Source organism: Ursus maritimus, unplaced genomic scaffold, assembly GCF_017311325.1.
Source record: "Ursus maritimus isolate PB19 unplaced genomic scaffold, ASM1731132v1 scaffold_13, whole genome shotgun sequence".
Taxonomy (NCBI): domain Eukaryota; kingdom Metazoa; phylum Chordata; class Mammalia; order Carnivora; family Ursidae; genus Ursus; species Ursus maritimus.
In genome coordinates, this window is record NW_024423675.1 from 56,043,256 (window position 1) to 56,064,464 (window position 21,209).

Below are 21,209 nucleotides of genomic sequence, written 5' to 3' on the forward strand. Positions count from 1 at the left end.
TGGTAGATCATTCAAGACATAGAATTAAACATTAGATAAGTGTACACACAGATCCTTGTGCTCAGTATACATCATTTCTTGTTCTGTAGCAGCCTTAGGGAATTTAGGATGCTTTTACACTTAACATTTTAAAAGAATTTTTTTTCAACCTCGGTCCCAGGATTGCACAATGAGACAGAACACACAAAGTATGCCAGAGGGTTAACATTATAGCTGTAGGAACTTGAGGAGGACAAGTATAACCCATTACAACTATTAATACTGATGCATCGGGATAAAATGCTGTGAGAAGTAATGTGCAGAGTAGCTATCATTGCTGGAAGCTGATGGATCCAAGAACTTGAGTTATTTTTCAACAAACCATTGTGCCACTTTCTGCCTTTTTCTTGACATTGACTATGCTTTTAGCAGGGGAAAAATGATTTGAAATTTTTGTTAGAGTTCAAAATTTAAATCATGTTCACTTTGCTGAAACTCCACTGGTTGGTGGAGTAGCAGAAGAGAAAACCATGCAAATAAAAGAAAGGGAGTAAAAGGGAATGGAAAAGCTTGAGAGGTGCCATCATCCCGAAAAGATTCGAAAACTAGCCACTGAAAGCCAAGGGCAAGGAAAGAGCACTGTGGAAGTGTCCCTGAAATCTTCCAGAAGTGGTGAGAGCATTCCTCGCCCTTCTCATTACTCGTTAGGATTTTGTTATTGGGGAAATTATTTACTTTCCATCAATTTCTTTTAGATTTTTCCACATAGCTTGGACTTTTCTTTGTCTCCTTATCTTTGTTATTTCTCTGAAGTATCCCAATTTGGGGAGGATATTAAATGTTTAGGTAAAATTTTTGTGTAAATAGACTGTTTACATACAAAGATAATGAGACCCAGCTTAAAAGATTATGTCATTAGGATATTATACTTGCCAGTGAAATCAGCATGAGTTTGTTTCTTTTTCAGCTCCCTGCAGATACGCACTCAGAATCTTTTTGAATATCAGTTTTGTGAAATGCACAGTTTTGAATTCTTTGGGGGAAAGCAAAGATGAGTGAGTCTGCATCTTTCTGTCTAGTAAGTCCACAATTAGAGCTGACCCGCTGAGCTATATCTTGCAGATACATCTTCCAGTGTATTTTCCAGAACTGGGGAAAGGCTGAGGAAAAGAATCAGAGACCTTTTTCAAACAACCAACCAATTACATTTTTCTGAAAGCATGTCATTAATCAGATACCATCTTGCAGACCCCAGATAGAGACAGTATCACTGGTCTGTGTAAGCAAGTATAATCAACTCCTAAATGATCTAGGATTCTCCATGTACTTATGACTAAGATCTGTTTTCTTCCTCTCAGCTCACATTCAGAAGTATAGGTGTTCTTCACATTCTTATTCGATCCAAAGTAGAATCCTTTCACAGAGCTGTATGCTTTGAGATGATTTGGCTTTGCTATCAATTTCTAGTCATAAAATTTGACTTTTATTGGTATCTAAGATGCCTTGGAAAGAATGCATCAAAGTTATTTGAAGTGAACTGGGTGGAGAGTTCTTACTGTATCCATTATGACCACCCCTCATAATGGTCATGTTGAAGCTAATGGTAAAGTGGGTGTCCTACTCCTCCTGGCCAGTCCTCAGCTGGCCATTTATGTTCAGGCATCAGACAAAACCCCACATATCTCACAAATCTTTATGAGAGATTTGAAAGGTGAGAAGTGTTATGGGGGGGGGGGTTACCTGTCTATTTCATGCATAACTCCTTATTAACAGATTTGCTATCTCTTAAGAGTAAATAAAATATTTTTGACATCTCAAAGTCATGTTAGAATTCATTAAATTAATAATCACTTTAAGACTTGCCATTTCTCTTCAGTCTTCAAATCCTGATGAATTTTCACAGACATTCTTTAGTTAAGTAAGGATATTAATAATTTCCCTTAATAGTTTATGAAGTGAGTCATTGCAAGTGAGTCATTAAAGCCAACTCCTGTGTGTGCTCGTAAATAATAGTTTAACTGCTATTGTTTTACCAAGTCTGTATGACAGCCTTTTCCCCCCAAGATCCCCTTGTCTCATATGTAGACAGCATTCCCAATAGTTAGTGATATTCTCCTTGCTTTTCAATAGTTTTTGAGAACACTCCAAGAAAAGTGGAGGAAAGGGCGAGGAGGCCCCTGTTGTAATGTGATGTGCGTGAAAATACCAGCAGCTCTTGATCACCTGGGAAGTCATTGATTTCCACCCCTGTTAGGGGTTCTTAACTTGGCATCCATAGACACACCAAGTTCTTAAAAAAAAAAAAAACAACTGGCTTTCAGTATAATTGGTTTTATTCTGTGACTTTAAAATATTTTATTTGATGCATTCAGAGCATTATTCTGAGAAGGGGTCCATAGACTTCAGATTTCCAAATTGAACAAAGATGTTTAAGAACTCCGTCATAACTATTATGAAGCTATGCATTGTAGATGGTGAAACTCATGGTCAGGGTATGGGAAGAAAATTTGTCATCTGCATAATATTTGGCACTTTTATTATTAAAAAGAATATAAAGTGGATGCCTAGGTGGCTCAGTCGATACAGATGTGACTCTTGATCTTGGGGTTGTGAGTTAGAGCCCCATGTTGGATATAGAGATTACTTAAAAAAATAAAATCTTTGAAAAAAACAAAACAAAAAGGAACTAAAGCAATGGCAGCGACCATTTATTTGTTGGCCACCAGTATTTTCTAGGCGATGTGATAGGTTCTTTACACACTTTTACGTTGTCATCATAACGTATTATGGGGCTATTATTATCATTCTGACTTTGTAGATAAAGTAACTGTGAAGCCCAGGGAAATTCATTCATTCAAAAAATATTCATGGAGCATACATCAAGAGAGGCACTGTGCTAGGCACCAGAGATGAAATAATTCACCCAAGGTCACATACTTAGTAAGGGGCAAACCCAGTCTCGGCAAAACCCATTATCTCTCCCTCACATAATTCATTCTACATTTGAAACATTAAAAATCCTACTGAAAACCATGGAACCCTAAGAAGGTAGCCAACAGACATTTTTCTCTTTATACAAATGTGAAACATAACTCGGTTTTCCTGGAATGTGGTACTTCTGCTCATGGCTTTTCTTCACTCCAGCATTGCCTGAGCAAACTGGAACCCAGTCACTGACTTCCTGGATTAAGTCTGTTCTCTTCTTGGACCATCACTAATCTTGTAATCATGATAGAGAATAAGAATATAAGTCATTTCAGTGATGACATCTGTATGTCCTTGTATCCAAGAAGACACTTCTATTCCTCTGCCTTGTTAGATATTCCTAAACTTTGCTTCTGATTTGATATATGTGCTATTGGTGTGTGTGTGTGTGTGTGCATGTGTGTGTGTGTGTGTGTGCGCGCGCGCGTGTGTGTTTGGGGGGTTGTTTTGTTTTTTTAGTGATCTTAAGATTTTCTTATTTGTGGTCTGAAATACTTAGAACAAAGAGATTTTACAGTCTTGAAGACAAAGTATATTTTCACTGCTAATTATAAGATAGATTCGTGCTGATAAGCACAATTTCTGTGAATCAAAAGAACCACCTTCATGCCCATCTCCAATTCTGGCTTAATTCCTGTTTCTGGATTGGAAGCTGATTTGAGAAGCTGACCATAGCACTGTAGATATTGAAAGTGTGACGAGGAATTTTAGTCCATTGTTCCCTGGAGAATCTCCTAACTGATTCAGAGGTGGTCGTAAGAGAAAGACCGAGTAGGTAAATAGACAGATGATAGATAGATGATAGATAGATAGATAGATAGATAGATAGATAGATAGATAGATAGAAAGAAAGGTCTTCCCTTTGGTTTTATGACAATGTAATGTAGGTTGCAAATCTGACTAATCTAAAATTCTGGATGTTCTCTTTAATTTTAATTTTTAAAAATAAAGACAAGTTCTGTTTAAGAAGTAAAAAATAAGGCTGTCCAACATTCTTTAATTTCTAAGAATTCAAAATAGACTAAGTTTTATTTTCCTCAAAATTTATTCCATGCTGTCACCTTGCTTGCTAGCTTTGTGAGACAAAACTGTCCTGGTGGCTCTGCTCGCTCCCCTGAGGGAAGGGCATGACCAGTTTGAAGGCTGGCACCCGTCAGGGCAGCTCAGCGACATTAAGCTCCTCCGAAAGAGGAAGCTGGTGCAAGTTCTGCTGGGAGGCATGAGATGACATCATTGCTAAGGCGAGGCTGCATTTGCCATTCAAGTGCACCCTCAGGCCAGTGGGGAGGGAGAACACAAACTCAGGCCTCCAGCTCCTTAGAGCTGGGGCGCTGTCTCCCCTCAGCACCCCCTCTGGATTCAAAGGGAGGAACGTAGGTGATCTGAAATTAATCTCCTACTTTGAGAAAGTGGAAGTGTTGCATCACCCCAAGTGGGAATGATAATGTATTTTATGCCATTTGTGAATTCTTATTATTGAAAGTATTTTGACGAAAAGCCACATACATGGCCAGAGTTGATCATTTTCAGAATCAGTGGATAACAGATGTTCATTTTTCCTTTTTTGAACTTCTGTTTAATGGCATTGGATGTAAAAGTACAACAAAAAGATAGCACATGCCAGCCCCATTCTGTATTATTATTATTATTTACTTTAGAAATAGTCTCTGAAAGAAAAAGGTCTTATTTTTTTTTAAGTTAAAGTAACAAAGTCATTGTTTTCAGTACGGGAAAAAATGGTTATTATTTTGATGCATTGACATTTTTCATGACATCTTTGCCTCTTTTCTCTCTGCATATCCCTTCTAAGTGGTACCACCCATCCCCAATGATTTCAGTTTTTACCTCTTTCCTGATCATACCCAATCTGTGACTTGAGGCTACCCCAGGCCTCTTGGCTTTGTAGTCTTACTTCAGCAATCTACTAGACTTTTCTGCATCCTTGCTCCTCAGGAAGTTTAGACAAAAACCTATTCAAGCTGATGCTCACTGTCTTCCCCAGGAGCCTTCTCTTCCATGTATACCCCTCACCGTGGCCAATCACACCGACCAGACCCTCAAGAGATCCTTGACTCCTCCCCCTCTTTTCATCCCTCATTTGTTAAATTCAGTTAATTCTCCTTCCTTGATATCTCAGCAATTAGTCTCTATTCATTCTCCTTGCCTTCACCCTAGCTAAGACTCCTGTCGTATGCTTCAATGGTATCTCTTTGCCCCAAGGGTGAGGCCAGAACTCCTTCGCACCCCCGGGCTCCTGCTTCCTTCTACAGCCACATTTCTGATCACTCCTTTCTCCCTCTAAGTTCTGTACCCCTGCATGTCTATCGTAGAGACAGTTTCAGGCTCATGCCATACCTCTGGTCCCTCTGTCGCATTGCCTCCTTTTCCATCAAGTAAGGTATCGAGATGCAAATTAGAAATCCGAGGAAGTCTTAACACTTCTGAATTAGGTGCCAGTCCTGTGTGCAGTGAATCCTGGAGACTCCTCCAACGTGGTCTTAGATACTGTTTTCCAATCATTTTTTAATTGGCCTCGCTTCTCTCTTAGCTTTGATGTCAAAGACCAAGACATATTAAAATTTTTTTTGTTCCTAACATCAATATATGCCTCACACATAGTAGGTGCTCAGAAGAGTGAAGCAATTAATTTGTCTGTAATTAATTCATGCTTTTAACTACTCCAAAAAGTACTGTACTTAGGAATGTTACTAAATTCTTTTTCTTTGTAGGAAAAAAATGTATGGGGTATTTAAATTTCACTCTTTGCTCCTTAAAAAATTGGGTCTACACATAGTTTACACTGAGTTTTTAGGACATAAGTGACACTGTATTCACAAGGACACTTTTCTAGTTGAAGGGAAAGATACATTAATATTTTGTTCTATGATCATATTTAGACTGATTTTTAGTTAGATTGGAGAGTCCAGCAGCTCTTTCTCAAATATTCTACTTGCCCATCCAGCACATTGTCTCTCTTTCTGTCTGTCTGTCTGTCTCTCTCTCGCTCTTCCTCTTGCTCTTGCTTTCTTCCTATTTCCACAGCAACTATCTCAGTCCTCCACTGTATTCTTCTAACACCCTATCCTGCCACTTCCTTATTCCTCTCACCTCTGCTTCACTGAGAAACTGGAGATCTTCCAGGAAGCCCTTCAAATTGCAGAAGATAATTCATTTACACTCATTTTATCTCATTCATTTATTTACCTATTCCACCCTGTTTATTTGATAAATACCTATTTAAGAGTTTCTTTTTTTTTTTCAGCCAGATACGACATTAAGTACTGCAGGTATAATGTCATTGAGACATAGTCCCTTTGCTCAGTCTGTTTCCAGTCTTGTGAGAGAGATGAATTCTCGAATAAGCACTGATACAAAGAAGAGCTACTGTAGGAGTAAGACCTTAACCTTGATGCTGAGAGAGTTGAAGTCATTAAAAGAGTGTACTAGAAAGAGGGGAAAGCATATGTTGTAGCCTAAGGAATCACCTTTTTCTAGCTTCAAAGATTAAAGGTGCCCACTGCTCAGATATTTTCCTCATGTTGACACTCAACACATGTCATTATTGTCTTACGACATTTTTCTTGATTCTTCTATAGACTATGACCTTTTTGAGAATGAGAATGTTATCCCATCTCTGTATTCATAGTACCCAGCTTCATGCTAGGTTTATATATTTTGGAGATGCTCAGTAGTATTTGGTGAATGTTGAGCATGACCATGTAAGAGGTACAGTGTTTACAGTTTGTTATTGTTGGGGGTTAAATTGTACCTCCCCAAAAGATATGTTGAAGTCCTTAACCTCTAGTACCTGTGAATGTGACCTTACTTAGAAACAGTCTTTGCAGATGTAATCAAGTTAAAATGAGATCATACTCAGTTAGTGTGGGCCCTAATCCAATGTGACTGGTGTCTTCATAAAAAGAGAAGAGATGCAAAGACACACAGAGAACATCATGTGATGATGGAGGCAGAGATTGGAATGATGAATCCATAAGCCAAGGAATGCCAAGGATTGCCAGCAACACCAGAAGCTAAGAGAAAGGCATAGAACAGATTCTTCCTTAGCGTCTTTGGAGAAAGCATGGCCCTGCTGACATTTTGATTTCAGAATTCTGGCCTCCGGAACTGTTGTTTGCTGATTTCTGGTTTTTACTTTTCTTTTTTGTCTTTAAGCTTCCCAGCTTGTGATGCTTTGTTATAGCAGCTCTACAAAACTAATGCAGTTACTGTTAATTTTTATTAGGAAATATTGTTATAGTTCCTGTTGTAATCCATAGGGAGTCAACATTATTGATGGAGCCCAATACCAAGCCAAGGGCTGTGTTGAACTAATAAGAAATGAAATAGTTCTTGCTTTGAAGGTAATTAACATCTAGAGAATCTCTCTTATAGGTTCCCCTACCTCCCCACCTTATTTTTAGCATGGTTATTTAATGGCCTGGCAAGATCTGCTGTGCTTATGAGAGGATCCATCATGGGTTAAAGGAAAATTGTCTCCAGCTCTCTAATTTCTTTATGGGCTCTCTCTGCAGTGGTGTATACAAGGTCAGTGATAACTGACTTCAGATCTGGGATGGAAGAGGCTGAAATGATTCTTTCTCCTTTATTTTGTTGTTTGTTCTCTTTGGGGTTAAATTTGTGTAGGTTAATGGCAAGCATGTGAGAGGCGGAGAGCTGTAGGAAGACGGGAAAGGAGGAAACAAATTTTTCTAAATAAATCCCCCATGTGCTTGTGAGACTCTTAGGTCCCCACTGGCCTCACACTTGGGGCTGCCTACCCCTTCTTGGGATGGGGTCCTATGCCTTATCTTCTGGTTTCTCAGAGGCAGTGTTGTTATATGATTTGATACTCAGCATTTCTGTTACTTCTCGGCGATTTTGCCTTGGAAGGCTCCCATTTTAATGGTCTGAATTTAAGTAAAAATAACGAGAGAATAAGCCTCTTTTTTGCTCCTAATTCATTCTAGAACTTGATGTCCCTGGGTCATTGGCAATAATCGGTGTTCCTCTAGCAAAGGTGTGTGTGTGTCTGTATGTCAGAAAACAGTCCCTAAAACTGTAAGATAATCATCAATTCTGGTTTCATTGAGGGGCTTAGGCGTGGGGGGGTAGGAGGAGGAAATCATCATTGTCCATTTGTTTAGGGGACTTGCTTAAAAAGAATTGTCTGCTTCCCTCTCAGTCTTTGTGTTGACATTTGTAGTGTTTCCCGGGAGCATACAGTTATCCAGAAAACTCAGACCGATGACAATAGTATTTGAAATGCTTCTGTAGGTCTGCTTCTAGGTAGACAGGAAAAAATGTATGTTCCAAGGTACAAGTGCTTGTTGACTTTTCAAGCACAGCCAATCCATGCTCTTTGGGAGCGAACCCAGCGCCGCTCCACAGTGCTGGCCTTCCTGTGCATTTGCCAAGCACGTCAAAGGACAGGCTTAAGTACTTTACTTTATAGCTTATTAATTTTTTTCCTTCTTTAGTTTGCAACCTACTCTCAGAAACTGGAAAATAATTTCTTTTACTTTTTCTCCCTTCTTCATTTAAGCTGAAATTGATTTTTTTTTTTTTTCTGAGCTGGTAAGGAAAAAAAAATGCTGTAGTTAATACCGTTGCCCTTGCTGAATAAAAATAAAAGACTAGTTTACCTTCAGGCTGTGCTGTATCAGAGGAAAGAGATTTTCTGTCCCTCCAAGGAGGATTTTGACATGAGAGAGTACAAAAAATGTATACTGTCAATAGAGAATAATTGTAGCCAATACAAGAAGTAATAGAATTGTTTATTTGGTGGACGGAGGGAATGTTTTTTTTGTGTGTGAGTTTCAAAAATTGGGAAGCTAGGAGACACTCTTAAATCCATCAGCTTCTCCAGAACTCTTCTCAAATGCTTATTGTCATGACAACCATCTCTTCATAAACCAAGGCTCTGAGTGTAATACAGATGGGGTTGGTAACAAGGTAGAGTCGCCATCTGCTTTGTTTTCTCTGAGGGACTTTTTTTTTTTTTTTTTTAAATCCCCAAGTCTAATCCTGATATCTGAAAGTCTTGACTTATTTTCTTTTTGGTCAGATATAGTTGTGAGATTAATTCTTTTCTCCTGACAAACCACTTCCTTATCTGTCATCACATACCTTATTTTTTGTTAAATAGAAAGAAAAAAAAAAGAGGGGGATAGTTATGTGTGTGTGGAAACAAACACATATATTTTAATGATTTATTTCTCTATATACTTGGCAAAGTCTGATATGAGGTGCCTTGTAATTCAATAGTACAGTCAAAAGTAAAGCCAGAAAAAGTAAGAGTAAGGCAGTCATTTTCCCAGGAAACAGGTAAAATTGTTATTGCTTTTGGATATTGTGTTTACGTCTGTGCTTCCTGAATAGGGCTTCATGCAGTCTGTAGTAAGCCCTGTTGTTCTTACTTTCCAACAAAAGAAGCACATCCGTTCTTTAGGAGAGGAAAACCTTTTCTTATTATTAAATTTAGAGAGAAATTTGCAGAATAAATGAATGCTTACATGAGGGATGTAGCCCAATAGCTTCATCTATCCCTTTCCCGAAGATGCAATGACATATTCAAAACTGAGAACATAATTTTTAAAAAGAAAATATTCACCATTTCACAATGCTATGATCAGAATTAAGACCTGTCTAGCCTTAGAAAAATAAGAAAATATGTATCTGGCCATTTAAAAGTGTGTTGTCAACAAAATTGCTAAATACAAGTTCAGGGAAATATTTTATGAAGCTCCTATTTAACGTCAGGAATAATTTCCTTCTTTGTGTTATAATTATTTTACATATGCTACAATATATAATCCTAAACCTTAAGATCTTGAGGTACTTTTCAATATAGCTCTACTTTTCTTGCTTATCAAAGAAGTTCTATAATTACTTTTCTAGATCAGACACAATTTATTCCCATACATTTTTTTCATATCCTATGTGTTGATGTGTAAAAAATAATCAAATATTGGTAAGTAAAATGTAACCATAAGCTATTGCACAAATCCATACCTAGAAGCGTTTACGATGACTAAACAATAAATATGGTCTAAAGTCCAGGGAGCACCTGGATGGCTCAGCCAGTAGAATATGCAACTCTTAATCTCCGGGTCCTGTGTTCAAGCCCCACATTGGACATAGAGCCTACTGAAAAAAAAAAAAATCTAACCTAATGTCTAGAGCAGGGGAAAAAACACTGGAAAATTTTTGAAGTAAAGTATGAATACATTTCCATGGGTCAGTCTAATAATTTTTCCAAGGGGCATTGTAAGGGCTGTGGTTCTTTGAATGTAGTGTGGGGGATAGTGGTTAAAGCCCAACAATGGTGGGGGTGCCTGGGTGGCTGGATCGATTAAGTGTCTGACTCTTGATTTCAGCTCAGGTCATAATCTCAGGGTCCTAGGATTGAGCCCCTCGCTCGGCAGGGAGTCTGCTTCAGGTTCTCTATCTCCCTCTGCCTGCCCCCCCCACCATGTGTACACGTTCTTTCTCTCAAATAAATAAATCTTAAAAAAAAAACAAAACCAACCATAGTTGAATTGTAATGATGTCATAAATGTCTTCATTATATGATATCAAAACGTGGTACCCTTGTAAGGCTGCAGAGTCAAGATTGGAAAGTTTGCGGATTTATTTAGATATCATGACCTCATCATCTGTAATTCTTTCAACATATAGTCATCTTAATAAGGGGCATTCGAGATCTGCACCATTCATTTAAAAAGCACTACTTGTGTTTACTTTCAAAACTCTGCCTTGAATTCCAACCTCAACTCAAATTAATTGGCTATCAACTATGCTAAATGTGACATATTTTTAAGATATGAAATTTGTCACATTCATTTCTTCACTTACCACTGGTTTTTTTTGCAAGCATTGCCTCGAGAACGCTGTTTTATTTCCCAACATAGGTCATCACCACAGGGCAAGTTTTGTTCTATCTCAAGGCAAATAAGGAGAAGCAAACACAGTGTGGACGTCTGCTGAGCTCAGTAGAAAACCATCGACCATTGATATTGGGGTGTACAAATACAGCTGCATTCTGGATTTGCTAAACATCTTGAAATGCTTTGAGTGTAATAAAACCCCAAACGTGCTTTCTTTTCTCATTTCTTCACGTATGTATTTTAGGAGAAATATAATCCACATGCTTTTGTTCCCTCTGCTTTTAAATCATGAAAACGTTGTTTTCTTACAAAGAGCTGTTTGATGTCCAGGAAGTCTTTTATCCTCTTTATTAGGTTATTTTTGTATATAAATAAAAAGAAAAATATAAACAGAAAACACAACATGACTTAGTCAGGGCAAACCCAAAGTGCCCAATTTAAGTTTGAGGCTCTAAATCTAAAATATTTTGAAACAAAACATTTCTCTTGGTGCTTTGCAAAAGTCATGTTCCATTCGATTACAAAGAAGTTGCAGGTCTGTTGGGATGAATTGGAAGTAGAACGAATATTCACTGAGTAGGACTCTGGTACCCTGGGACATCTGCTAACTCCTTAATTTTTACAGTAACTGAAGTGGTAGGTCAGTCCATCTGCATTTTACAGATGGGAAGAGCTTTCAGAGATCTTAAGTCACTGGCTGTAGGCCACAGAAGAATTTCAAGCCAGGTCTACTTGACTTTTCAGCTCATACTCTTTTCATTACTTCTATCCTCCTCATTCTGTTGGGAGGATGCGGGGGGGAGGGTGCACCCCCCCAATAATAAAAAAAATCCCATGTTGGAAATACCTTGTAATCGGGCTTGAGAATTGAGGGCTGTTGTAGCCTCGAGACAGTGTCAGCTTGGTATTGGCAAGGTGGATGTCTATGAGTATGGTGATTGCATAAGAGCATTGGATAAGTGGTATTGTGCCAGAGAGGGGCTTGTGTACACTTCCCTTTGTTATAGCAGAGGAAAGCTGGAATACACACAGACATGGTGATGGTGATGGAGGGCAGGCTGGGAAGGAGGCCCATGCTCTTGCATTGTGATTCAGTAGTTCTAAACAGCTGATAATCTGTTGCCATTTATTGTACTTTGTAACAGTGGTATATATTTGGTAAGAATGGTGCATGACCACCATGGGTTTGAGATGGGTTCAGCTCATTTCTTAAAAATTTTTCAGGACTTGTATGTTATTGGATATAGCTTAAAGAGTTATAGAATGGGAATCACAGTTTTAATGGGTCTCTCTATAATGGAACTGCATAAAAAGAGGATCTAAGATTTTATTTGGAGGCAGGAGGTCATATCATGGGGTACATGTCTATAGTATGACATCAGGTGACCATTTTCTGGAGAAAAAGAGAAAATATTACAAATGGAGGGCATGCAGACTACTTAGCATTTGAACTGGGACCTAGGTTCCTCTGGTATTATCTGTTCTATAGACTTTCTCCCAGAAATCCCAAATTTTGTTCAGCTTGTAGCTGTCTTAATGCTCTAGTCTCACGTTCCATTCTTTTACTCCCCTCTTTCTTCTCCTCTTCTCCTCCTTCCCCTTCTCCGTCCCCCCTTCTTCACTGAGTCTCTGGCATCCAGAGGAAGAGATGAATTATTTAAATCTTCTTCCATTGAGTCAGAGCAACACAAAAAGCATTTAATAGGCAATTTCATAAATGACATTTTGGAGAACATTGGGGTCATCATATGACTGAGAACATGATTAATTTTTTCTGAAGGTCAGGAAACTAATATTTTTTTCTAGTGGATTTACTAAGGGAACCAACCACCTGGCTTCTAGTTTTGTAGTTGCTTTTTTTTCTTCCCCAGCATTTCTACCTCACTTTGCATCTCTATAGATTTATCCCATGGAAATAAGAAATATGGGGCGCCTGGGTGGCTCAGTCTTTAAGCATCTGCCTTCGGCTCAGGGCGTGATCCTGGCGTTCTGGGATCGAGCCCCACGTCAGGCTCCTCCGCTGGGAGCCTGCTTCTTCCTCTCCCACTCCCCCTGCTTGTGTTCCCTCTCTTGCTGGCTGTTTCTCTCTCTCTGTCAAATAAATAAATAAAATCTTAAAAAAAAAAAGAAATATAATTACCATGGTGCGTATTTTTCCTCGTGCTTATCCTGAAGAGCCACTGTGATTTTACCTTTTACCCTGCTGCAGTGCAGAACTTCACAGCATTCATCTTATATTAGTCATTTTGCCTAAGGATCTCAGCACACTTTTCAATGTCATTTCTAAGAGCCATGTCAACCCCATAAGGGAGGGTGTGGCTTGAAGGATCTCCCGTGTGCCAAGGCAAATTAAGTAATTTGTATGGCAGTCTCCAACAGAGTGAGAAGAGTGTTTAGGGTCTCATGAGGCCCAAGGGAAGGGGGAGGACATGCCACGAGCTCCTTTCACAGTTAAAACTAAGATAAAAATCTTGGAGGAATAACAGTTATTTTATAATGGAGGACAGAAGACAGTAATGTATTTACGTTGTGATGAAGCTGGAGATAATGAGCCAGTTATATGCATAAGGGGTTATTTCTCTGTGAAAGAGACCTCCCTCAACTTCATTAGATCCCTGCCCACATGGTGGGTGGGGAGTAGGAGGTGAGGCACTTCTGTCTTCTAGGATATTCCATCTCTAGGTACTCTATTACTTCATCTGTGAATGTGGGCTAGAGGAAAAGACCCATGTTTTCTTTCTTTTAAAATTCTATTTTATAAAATGAGATTTCCTTGCATCCGATTTCTCTTGGTCTCAACAAACTCTTGTTACTACTTTTTAGGTATGCGTTCTATCCCACTGGTGTGGATTCCACAGGCCCAGGGCCCCTTGTCACTGTCACTGTCACTAAGATGAGAGTCCCCAAGTGATGGGAGGTGAATTGTCTCTCACTATGTCACCTGTAAGAATATCTGTCACTGATGCCTCTATTCATATCCCATAAATGCTGCTCCCTCCCTTCTTCATATTGGCAACACTTTCGAGTATTCAGGAAAGGCCTTGTTGAATGCCTTTATGTTATTATAGAAGATCCAGTTGAAACTGCACATTAGGGGCGCCTGGGTGGCACAGCGGTTAAGCGTCTGCCTTCGGCTCAGGGCGTGATCCTGGCATTATGGGATCGAGCCCCACATCAGGCTCTTCCGCTATGAGCCTGCTTCTTCCTCTCCCACTCCCCCTGCTTGTGTTCCCTCTCTCGCTGGCTGTCTCTATCTCTGTCGAATAAATAAATAAAAAATCTTAAAAAAAAAAAAAAAAAAAAGAAACTGCACATTAGATCATTTCTCTTGTTTATGAGGAAAATAGCTAAGGGTTGAAACTTGATGTCTATAGATAGATAGTATGATTTTGTTTGGGATTACTACATTATTTGTCTCCATTGGCTGTGAATTGAGAGTCTTTAATGGACAGTCTTCAGTAAGCATCACATTCATTGAGAAGGTTGATTGATAGTCATCTTTGCACACCCATCCCCACCCCTGCCCTAGGAACTTGCAGGACACTGTGCAAGAGATATAATAACCCTTGTCTGAAGGCAATATGCATAGCTGGGAATGATAACGAAAGAGACCATTTCTTTTTGAGAGATCTACATCATCTCAGCGGAAGGCCCTAGAATTCTGCTGGACTCAGACTGAAAACTATTGCTTTCATAATCACTAGACTTATGTGGTACAAATGGTTATGGTGAGCTTCTGAGGCTCCCAAGAGACCACTAAAACTGTCAGACTTAAATAGCACTGAAGTTTTGAAGTGAGAACTGAAAAGTATGATTCAGTTTAATATGTAACGTTGCTACCAGAAAATACTCCTTGGTTTTCCAAAGTCGAATGGTTATGTGGCCCGCTGTGGTTCTCTTGAAAGATACTCCCAGATCTCATCCTGCCTGATTGTTTGAGGTTTCTGGAGGGTATTGAATAACATGGTGTACGTGTCTTCATGGATGACATTATCACATGATTGTATTTTTTCCCATATAAAACAGCGAATGTCATGAAAGAAATCATCACTTTTTTAAAAGATTTATTTATGAGAGAGAGAGAGTGAGTAAGAGAGTGTGGGGGGTGGGGTAAAGGGAGCTGGGAGAGGGAGTCTCAAGCAGACTCCATGCTGAGCGTGAAGTCTGATACAGGGCTCAATCTCACGCCCCTGAGCTCATGACCTGAGCTGAAACCAAGAGCTGATTGCTCAACCCACTATGCCACCCAGGCACCTCAGAAGACATCCAGGCACCCCAGAAGACATCACTTTTGAATGTTAACATTTGTGAAAGTGAATTTAATTGCCAGTGTCCATTTACATTGCTATTTTGAGACTTTATCCAAAAGATTGGGGTAAAATCTTAGAGAATTAAAACTTCCTTGAGAGCTTTGCTTTTAAGTACTGCTCACTGGAGTCAATTTATCCCATTAGACATTGGGTACTGAGAAAAAGAAACATTTCCTGTTGCCTCAGGCAGTGTTTCTTCCAGAACAAGTTTAGTCCATTTTGACCCAGCGGACTCCAGAGCCAGTGTGATACCTCTGTACATCTACTAAACATCTCTTTCTCTTCTCTTCCTCCTCTCCCTTTTCCCCTTCTCCTCCTCTTGCTTATTGTTGTTATTATTATCATTAGGGATCTGCCGTATTGTCAGTGATGATTAGGAAAAGCTTTAATCTCCCATTAAAGCTTTTATCAAACATTACCAGAAGTAATTATGTCACCTTTATTCATCTGACTCATTCTCCCCCAGGTTATTTATTTACACATGCTATTTCATTAGTCTTTCTTTTACACGGTGTGGGAAAAAAAAAGAGCATGGCTTAATGATGAAGCAAAGAAATAGACATTTAGTGACTTTGGTCTTGCCTGTGCTCTAATTCCTGTTTGGTTTAAGGCAAATAGTTTAAATTTCTTGTACTTAAATAACTGTGACTGAATCAGAAATGAAAAATACTAATCACAGAGGGCCATTAGAGATGTCTGAGATGTCTAAAGTAAAAAAAAAAATGTCTAAGATAATAAGTTTTAATACTAAGTATAGAACTTTACAGAAAGCTAAGTGGGTTGTATAAATTAGTATATTTCTATGTGTGACATTCAGGCATCAAGAAACTTACTGCTACATTAATGTTCATTGATATACTAGTTTTAAAAATAGTTACTTGACTTTCCTATCAAGTGTGCTTCCATTACATGTCATACCATCTAATAGGAACTAGACCTCACCAGTTCAAATGCCTGGGTACATTCATTTCCCTAGTAAAGATGACTTTTCATTTTAAGTCAGCAGGTTTTTCTTGTCTTGTTTTAGGCTTTGTCGATTTGAGCCTCCATGATCAGGTCCACCTTCTGGAATGTGCCTGGCTAGAGATCCTGATGATTGGACTTGTCTGGCGCTCCATGGAGCACCCAGGGAAGCTCCTATTTGCTCCTAACCTGCTCCTGGACAGGTATGTGACCCGACTGTGGCTTGGGGGAAGCACATCCTTTATAATCACCAGTTTATTCCTAGAACTCTTTTATTTGGTACTCTGTGAAGTGCTCAAGGACATTATGAGATACGTTTCCAAAGGGGTGAGTGTGGGAGCCGTAGTCTAGTGAAGTTCACAGAAAGCTAAGGACACCTTTCTGCTGGATGATGCTAGACATCGATAACAGGAGTTCTGTTACTTCTAATATGCACATACAGAATTTGTATATTATATGTACACATGCATATAGAAGGTATGTTTGTGTATATATACCCATATGTATGTGTGTATACACACATCTCTATAACTACGGACTCTAATTTTCTAACTCCACCTTCATCTTGTGTTACATATATTACATCTTGTATATATTACATCTTGTGTTACATATAAAAAAATGAATAACCTCCCTTTAATTAAGGTCTCTTTTGGCCCAAATACATCCAAACCACAATAGACTCTTCGTTTCCGTCTCCAATTTTCCTATCAGTTAAAGGAAGAAATTTGACCAGCATTCCAAAGCCCACTCCCAGTTCTATGAATTCATGAAAGTTACTTGTTCATTTGCAAAAGTGAAGATTTCAGTTTTCTTTTTTTTTTTAAAGATTTTATTTATTTATTTGACAGAGATAGAGATAGCCAGTGAGAGAGAGAACACAAGCAGGGGGAGTGGGAGAGGAAGAAGCAGGCTCCCAGCAGAGGAGCCTGATGTGGGGCTTGATCCCAGAATGTCGGGATCACGCCCTGAGCCAAAGGCAGACGCTTAACAACTGAGCCACCCAGGCACCCCAGATTTCAGTTTTCAAATGTATTCTGTTTGGGTTGACTTAGAATGTGGGTCCTATTGTTCCTTTTTTTTTTTTTTTTTTTTTTTGGTCATTGCTTTGAGAAATAGGATTTCGACCTGAAGCTGCATCAGCTGCCACTGATGGAGCCTCTTTTTGGCACCAGTCACTATGTTCAACACTTTATATACATGATGTCCTTTCAACATCCCAGCATGCCTGGGAAGCTTAACCATTCACACTTGACCAGAAAGAAGCTAAGTTTCAGAGCCATTCTGCTACTTGCAAACAGCATCAAACTAGCCAGTGGTGGAGCCAAGATTGCAATTCAAGATCTATCTGGCTCAACACTCATACTGCCTCTGTCCTGTGCACATGTTCTTCATCCTCTTTCTTGGTCAGTGATGCCTCCTTTGGTTTCCAGGCATACCTAGTATTTCTGGGCCACATAACAATTTGAATGGGAAAGGACCACCTTCTAGCTGTTTCTTGCAAACTTCCTTTGCCTCTGCTCAGCAGTCCAAGGCTGCCATGTTGCCTGTGATGCATCTTTCCACATTCCTTCACTTTGGAGCACTACACTACCTCCCCATCTCCAGTCCCTCTCCAGGCTTCCCTACCCCTGGCAAGCCCTCTGGAGCAGAGTCACAGCAAAGTTTCTTTACATACTGGAGAACCGTACAGGTGTCATTGTGTGTTAGATAGCTTTTGGAAAAGCATTGGTGATACTGTTCAAGAAGCAGATTTTGCTGTTTGTGGAATAGATTCCCACGTTAGGGTTTGGCAAAATTTTCAAGGATGGCCACTGGTCTTGTTCCTTAGAACTGCGCTCACACTGTATTCTGTGTCTTTCAGTGGTTGTCTCTACTGTTCTCCTTCCCTTGCCTCCATTCTGCTTGTTGCTCTTGTCTTGCCATTTTCCCCCTTCTACACCTCTTCTTCTTTGTTTTCCTTTGCTTCTTCCTTCCTTCTTTTCTTCTCATCTATTTCCTCCCCCTCCCTTCCTCCTCCTCCTCCAACTTCTTCTTTCTTAATTCTCTCGTGTTGCAGTTGTGTAGTTCTGTGACCAAGTTATAACAAATTTGCAGACCACATACAATGCTTCCCTGCTACAGACTGGAACGTATCTTCAATGCTTAATTTTTTTGGATGTTCATTCATAACTGAACTTCTCCATGATTCTCCATTTCATTCATGTCTATCTTCCTGGGTACACACTTTCTGAAAACAGTCATCATGTCGCTGCATTTTAAATATAAAAGGGCTTGGGGCACCTGGCTGGCTCAGTCAGTAGAGTGTTCAACTCTTGATCTTGGGGTCATGAATTCGGGTCCCATGTTGGGGGTAGCGTTTACTTAAAAAAAAATAAATGTGAAACGATTTCTGACATTACCCCACTCATTTGCTAATGAGGTATTGATATTGTCTAGGATTTTGTCAGCCACCTGCTTCTCTTTCTTTTCCACATACTTTCATTGTAGGTAATATTCTCTGAAGTCCCTTACTGCAGTGTGAATGAGTGAAAGTTCTCATCTCCCTCTCTTCCTACTTTCTTCAATTCCAGATTGGAAGTTCTCACTTCCTCTAGACCAGGATTTCTCAATTCCTGCGCTACTGACATTTTAGCGTGTTCACTCTTTCTTGTGGCAACTGTTCCATATATTTTAGGATGTTTAGCGGCACCCTTTACCCTACCTACTAGAGGCTCATAACACCCTTCCTCCCCAGTGATAACAACCCCAAATATCTCTAGACATTTCTAAACATGCCCAGTGCGTGGCAGGAAGGGAGGTGCAAAACTGAGCCATTGAGAACAACTTTTCTAGACTTTTCTACTTCAATGCCTTGTAAGCTCTTCAGTCTCACCATATCCCTCACTTGAATATATTATCTTCCTTATCCATTTTGTTCCTTTTCTTTATTCTCTGTGTTTGTGACGTCAACATTCACCCGGACACTGAAGCTATAAGGTTTAAGTTAATCATGGATTCCACACCCCCCACCCACTAGGCTATCCAGCTGTCAAGTCATTTCTGATCCGTTTCTGAAATCCATACCTCCCCTTGGTCTCCGTCCCTTTGCCCCCATGTGCCCTCTGCACAGGTCCTCACTGTCCCTTCTCCAGATTATTGCTTCTCTACTACGTCTGTCTCTCTTGGCCACCACCCCTCTTTCCTTCAGTCTGACCCCCACAGTGTGGCTCCTAACTTCTTTCTAAGGCACAGTCGTGATCCTGATGCTTCCTGACTCAGCTTCAATTTGTTCTTTCTATTCCTTAGAAGAAACTGTCTCGACTCTTATGTTGATAATTACGACTCTCTAAACACAAACGTCTGCAGAGCCAGTCCAGTGCTGCACGTGAGGAAGGCCAGTGGTGTGAGTCCAAAGGCAGTGCTGAGGATTAGGTGACGTTGGTGAGCTCTTGTCCAGGCTAAAAACACCTGGGTCCTGAACTCAGCCCTAGGGGCATAAACATAACTACATACTTCAAGTTTTTCTGAAAGGTCGTCTGCCTTTAGGATTCCTTGTCAGCAACTTACCCATTCTTTATGGCTCATTTCAGATGTGCTCTTCCATGAAACCTTCTTCACACTCTCTCCTCTGTAGGTGAAGGGGGCCTTTCCTTCGTCTCAGTTCTTGTGTGTGGTCTGCTTCCAGTCCCCTTCCGCCATGCAGACATTGTGATTGTGTGTCTTGACTCTTCGTCACCAGCTCATAAGCCTCTTGTGGGCAGGAACCAGAGCTCGTTCATCTTTTTGTTCCCTCCAGTGTACAAAGTCTTGTATGATTCCCAGTAAGTGTTTGCTGATCTCACTGGCTGAGGTCACCCGAGTGGCTCGAGGCCGGCAGGAGAACCTACATCATCAGATGGACATTTCAGCTACTCTTGGCATTGAATTCACTCACTCCTTATTCATTGCGACTCATCAGTTCCTGGCTTGGTCCCTTAAAGGCTTTGCAGAAATTAAAATCTGTCTGTTTTGAAAGGACTTTTAAAATTACTAAATGTGTTTGACTTAGGCTTACACTTCTGCTTCTACTCCACCGACCTGTTCTGCAGCTTCTGAATTCCAAACAAGGATCAGCTTGTTCCTATTTTTTCCCATAACTAAAGCCACTATCGAGTAAACTCCTCAAGATCTTAATGCATTTAAGGACACTCAGGCACCTTTTCATCATTATAAAAGTACATAAATAAGTGTAAATTATATAAATAACATAAAATATATAAATTTGATTTGTAATATAAAGTTTTCTATACTTTCCTAATTAACATGCACCAAATATTAGGAAATTCCAATATTATTAAATTACCCTTCGTATTAGAGGGATGACTCCCTTTGGTGGCAGTGATCTATGCATAACAGTAAAAATATGTGATCAGCAACGTGTCTGAAGTCCCGTCTACCTGCAAGATGGTTTTGAGTGATAGTCGAGAACTGTATATGTCTTTACCTTGCAGGCTCCCAACCCTGTTGGTAACATCCAACTCCCTGATTAGCATAAATCACTCTGCCCTCCCTGTTGCTCTTTTCCCATCAGGGTGTACACAGTAAACATTTTTTGTAACCAACTGTAGAAATCCCTAAGTTTCAAAGCTTAACTGACAGCTGGTAAGCACGAAATGAGCGTTAGTTTCCTCCTTTTAATTTTAGTTCAGGCTTTGTGACACAATCTTTGAAAAGTCAGCCACCTCCATAGGCTGTTTGCCTCTACATAGAAACAGGGAAAAGGGAAAGCCAGGAGTCCCACGTAGTCCCCGTCACCCACGGATTACCAACGTTGCTAACTGGAGACGGGGTTTATCTGTGGTTGATTACAGTGATGTCCCGTCCTCTCAAACCTTGTGCCTTGCAAGGCCATCAGGAGGATAAAATTTGTCCCGGCATGCCTTGTGATTACTCAGATGTTAGTTACTGGCACATGGGGTTTAGTGATTACAGGAATATAAAAACCTGCTGGGTTGCCATCCCCCATTTGTGAACGGAGGACATATTTCCTATATTGAGTCTATTTAAAAAGAGTTATTGCCTGATTTACTCCCTGATGACAACCCATGATATCTTGATTCTGGTA

The 21,209-nt window shown here is 39.8% G+C and overlaps 1 protein-coding gene across 1 annotated transcript in view; it reads left to right on the plus strand.

Annotated features, from left to right (window-relative positions):
- Positions 1-21,209, plus strand: part of ESR1 (estrogen receptor 1) — a 263,070-nt gene that overhangs the window by 167,097 nt on the left and 74,764 nt on the right. The window contains exon 6 of the mRNA XM_040627968.1: positions 16,188-16,326. Coding sequence (XP_040483902.1) covers positions 16,188-16,326 — 139 coding nt within the window. The remainder of the gene's footprint in view (positions 1-16,187; positions 16,327-21,209) is intronic.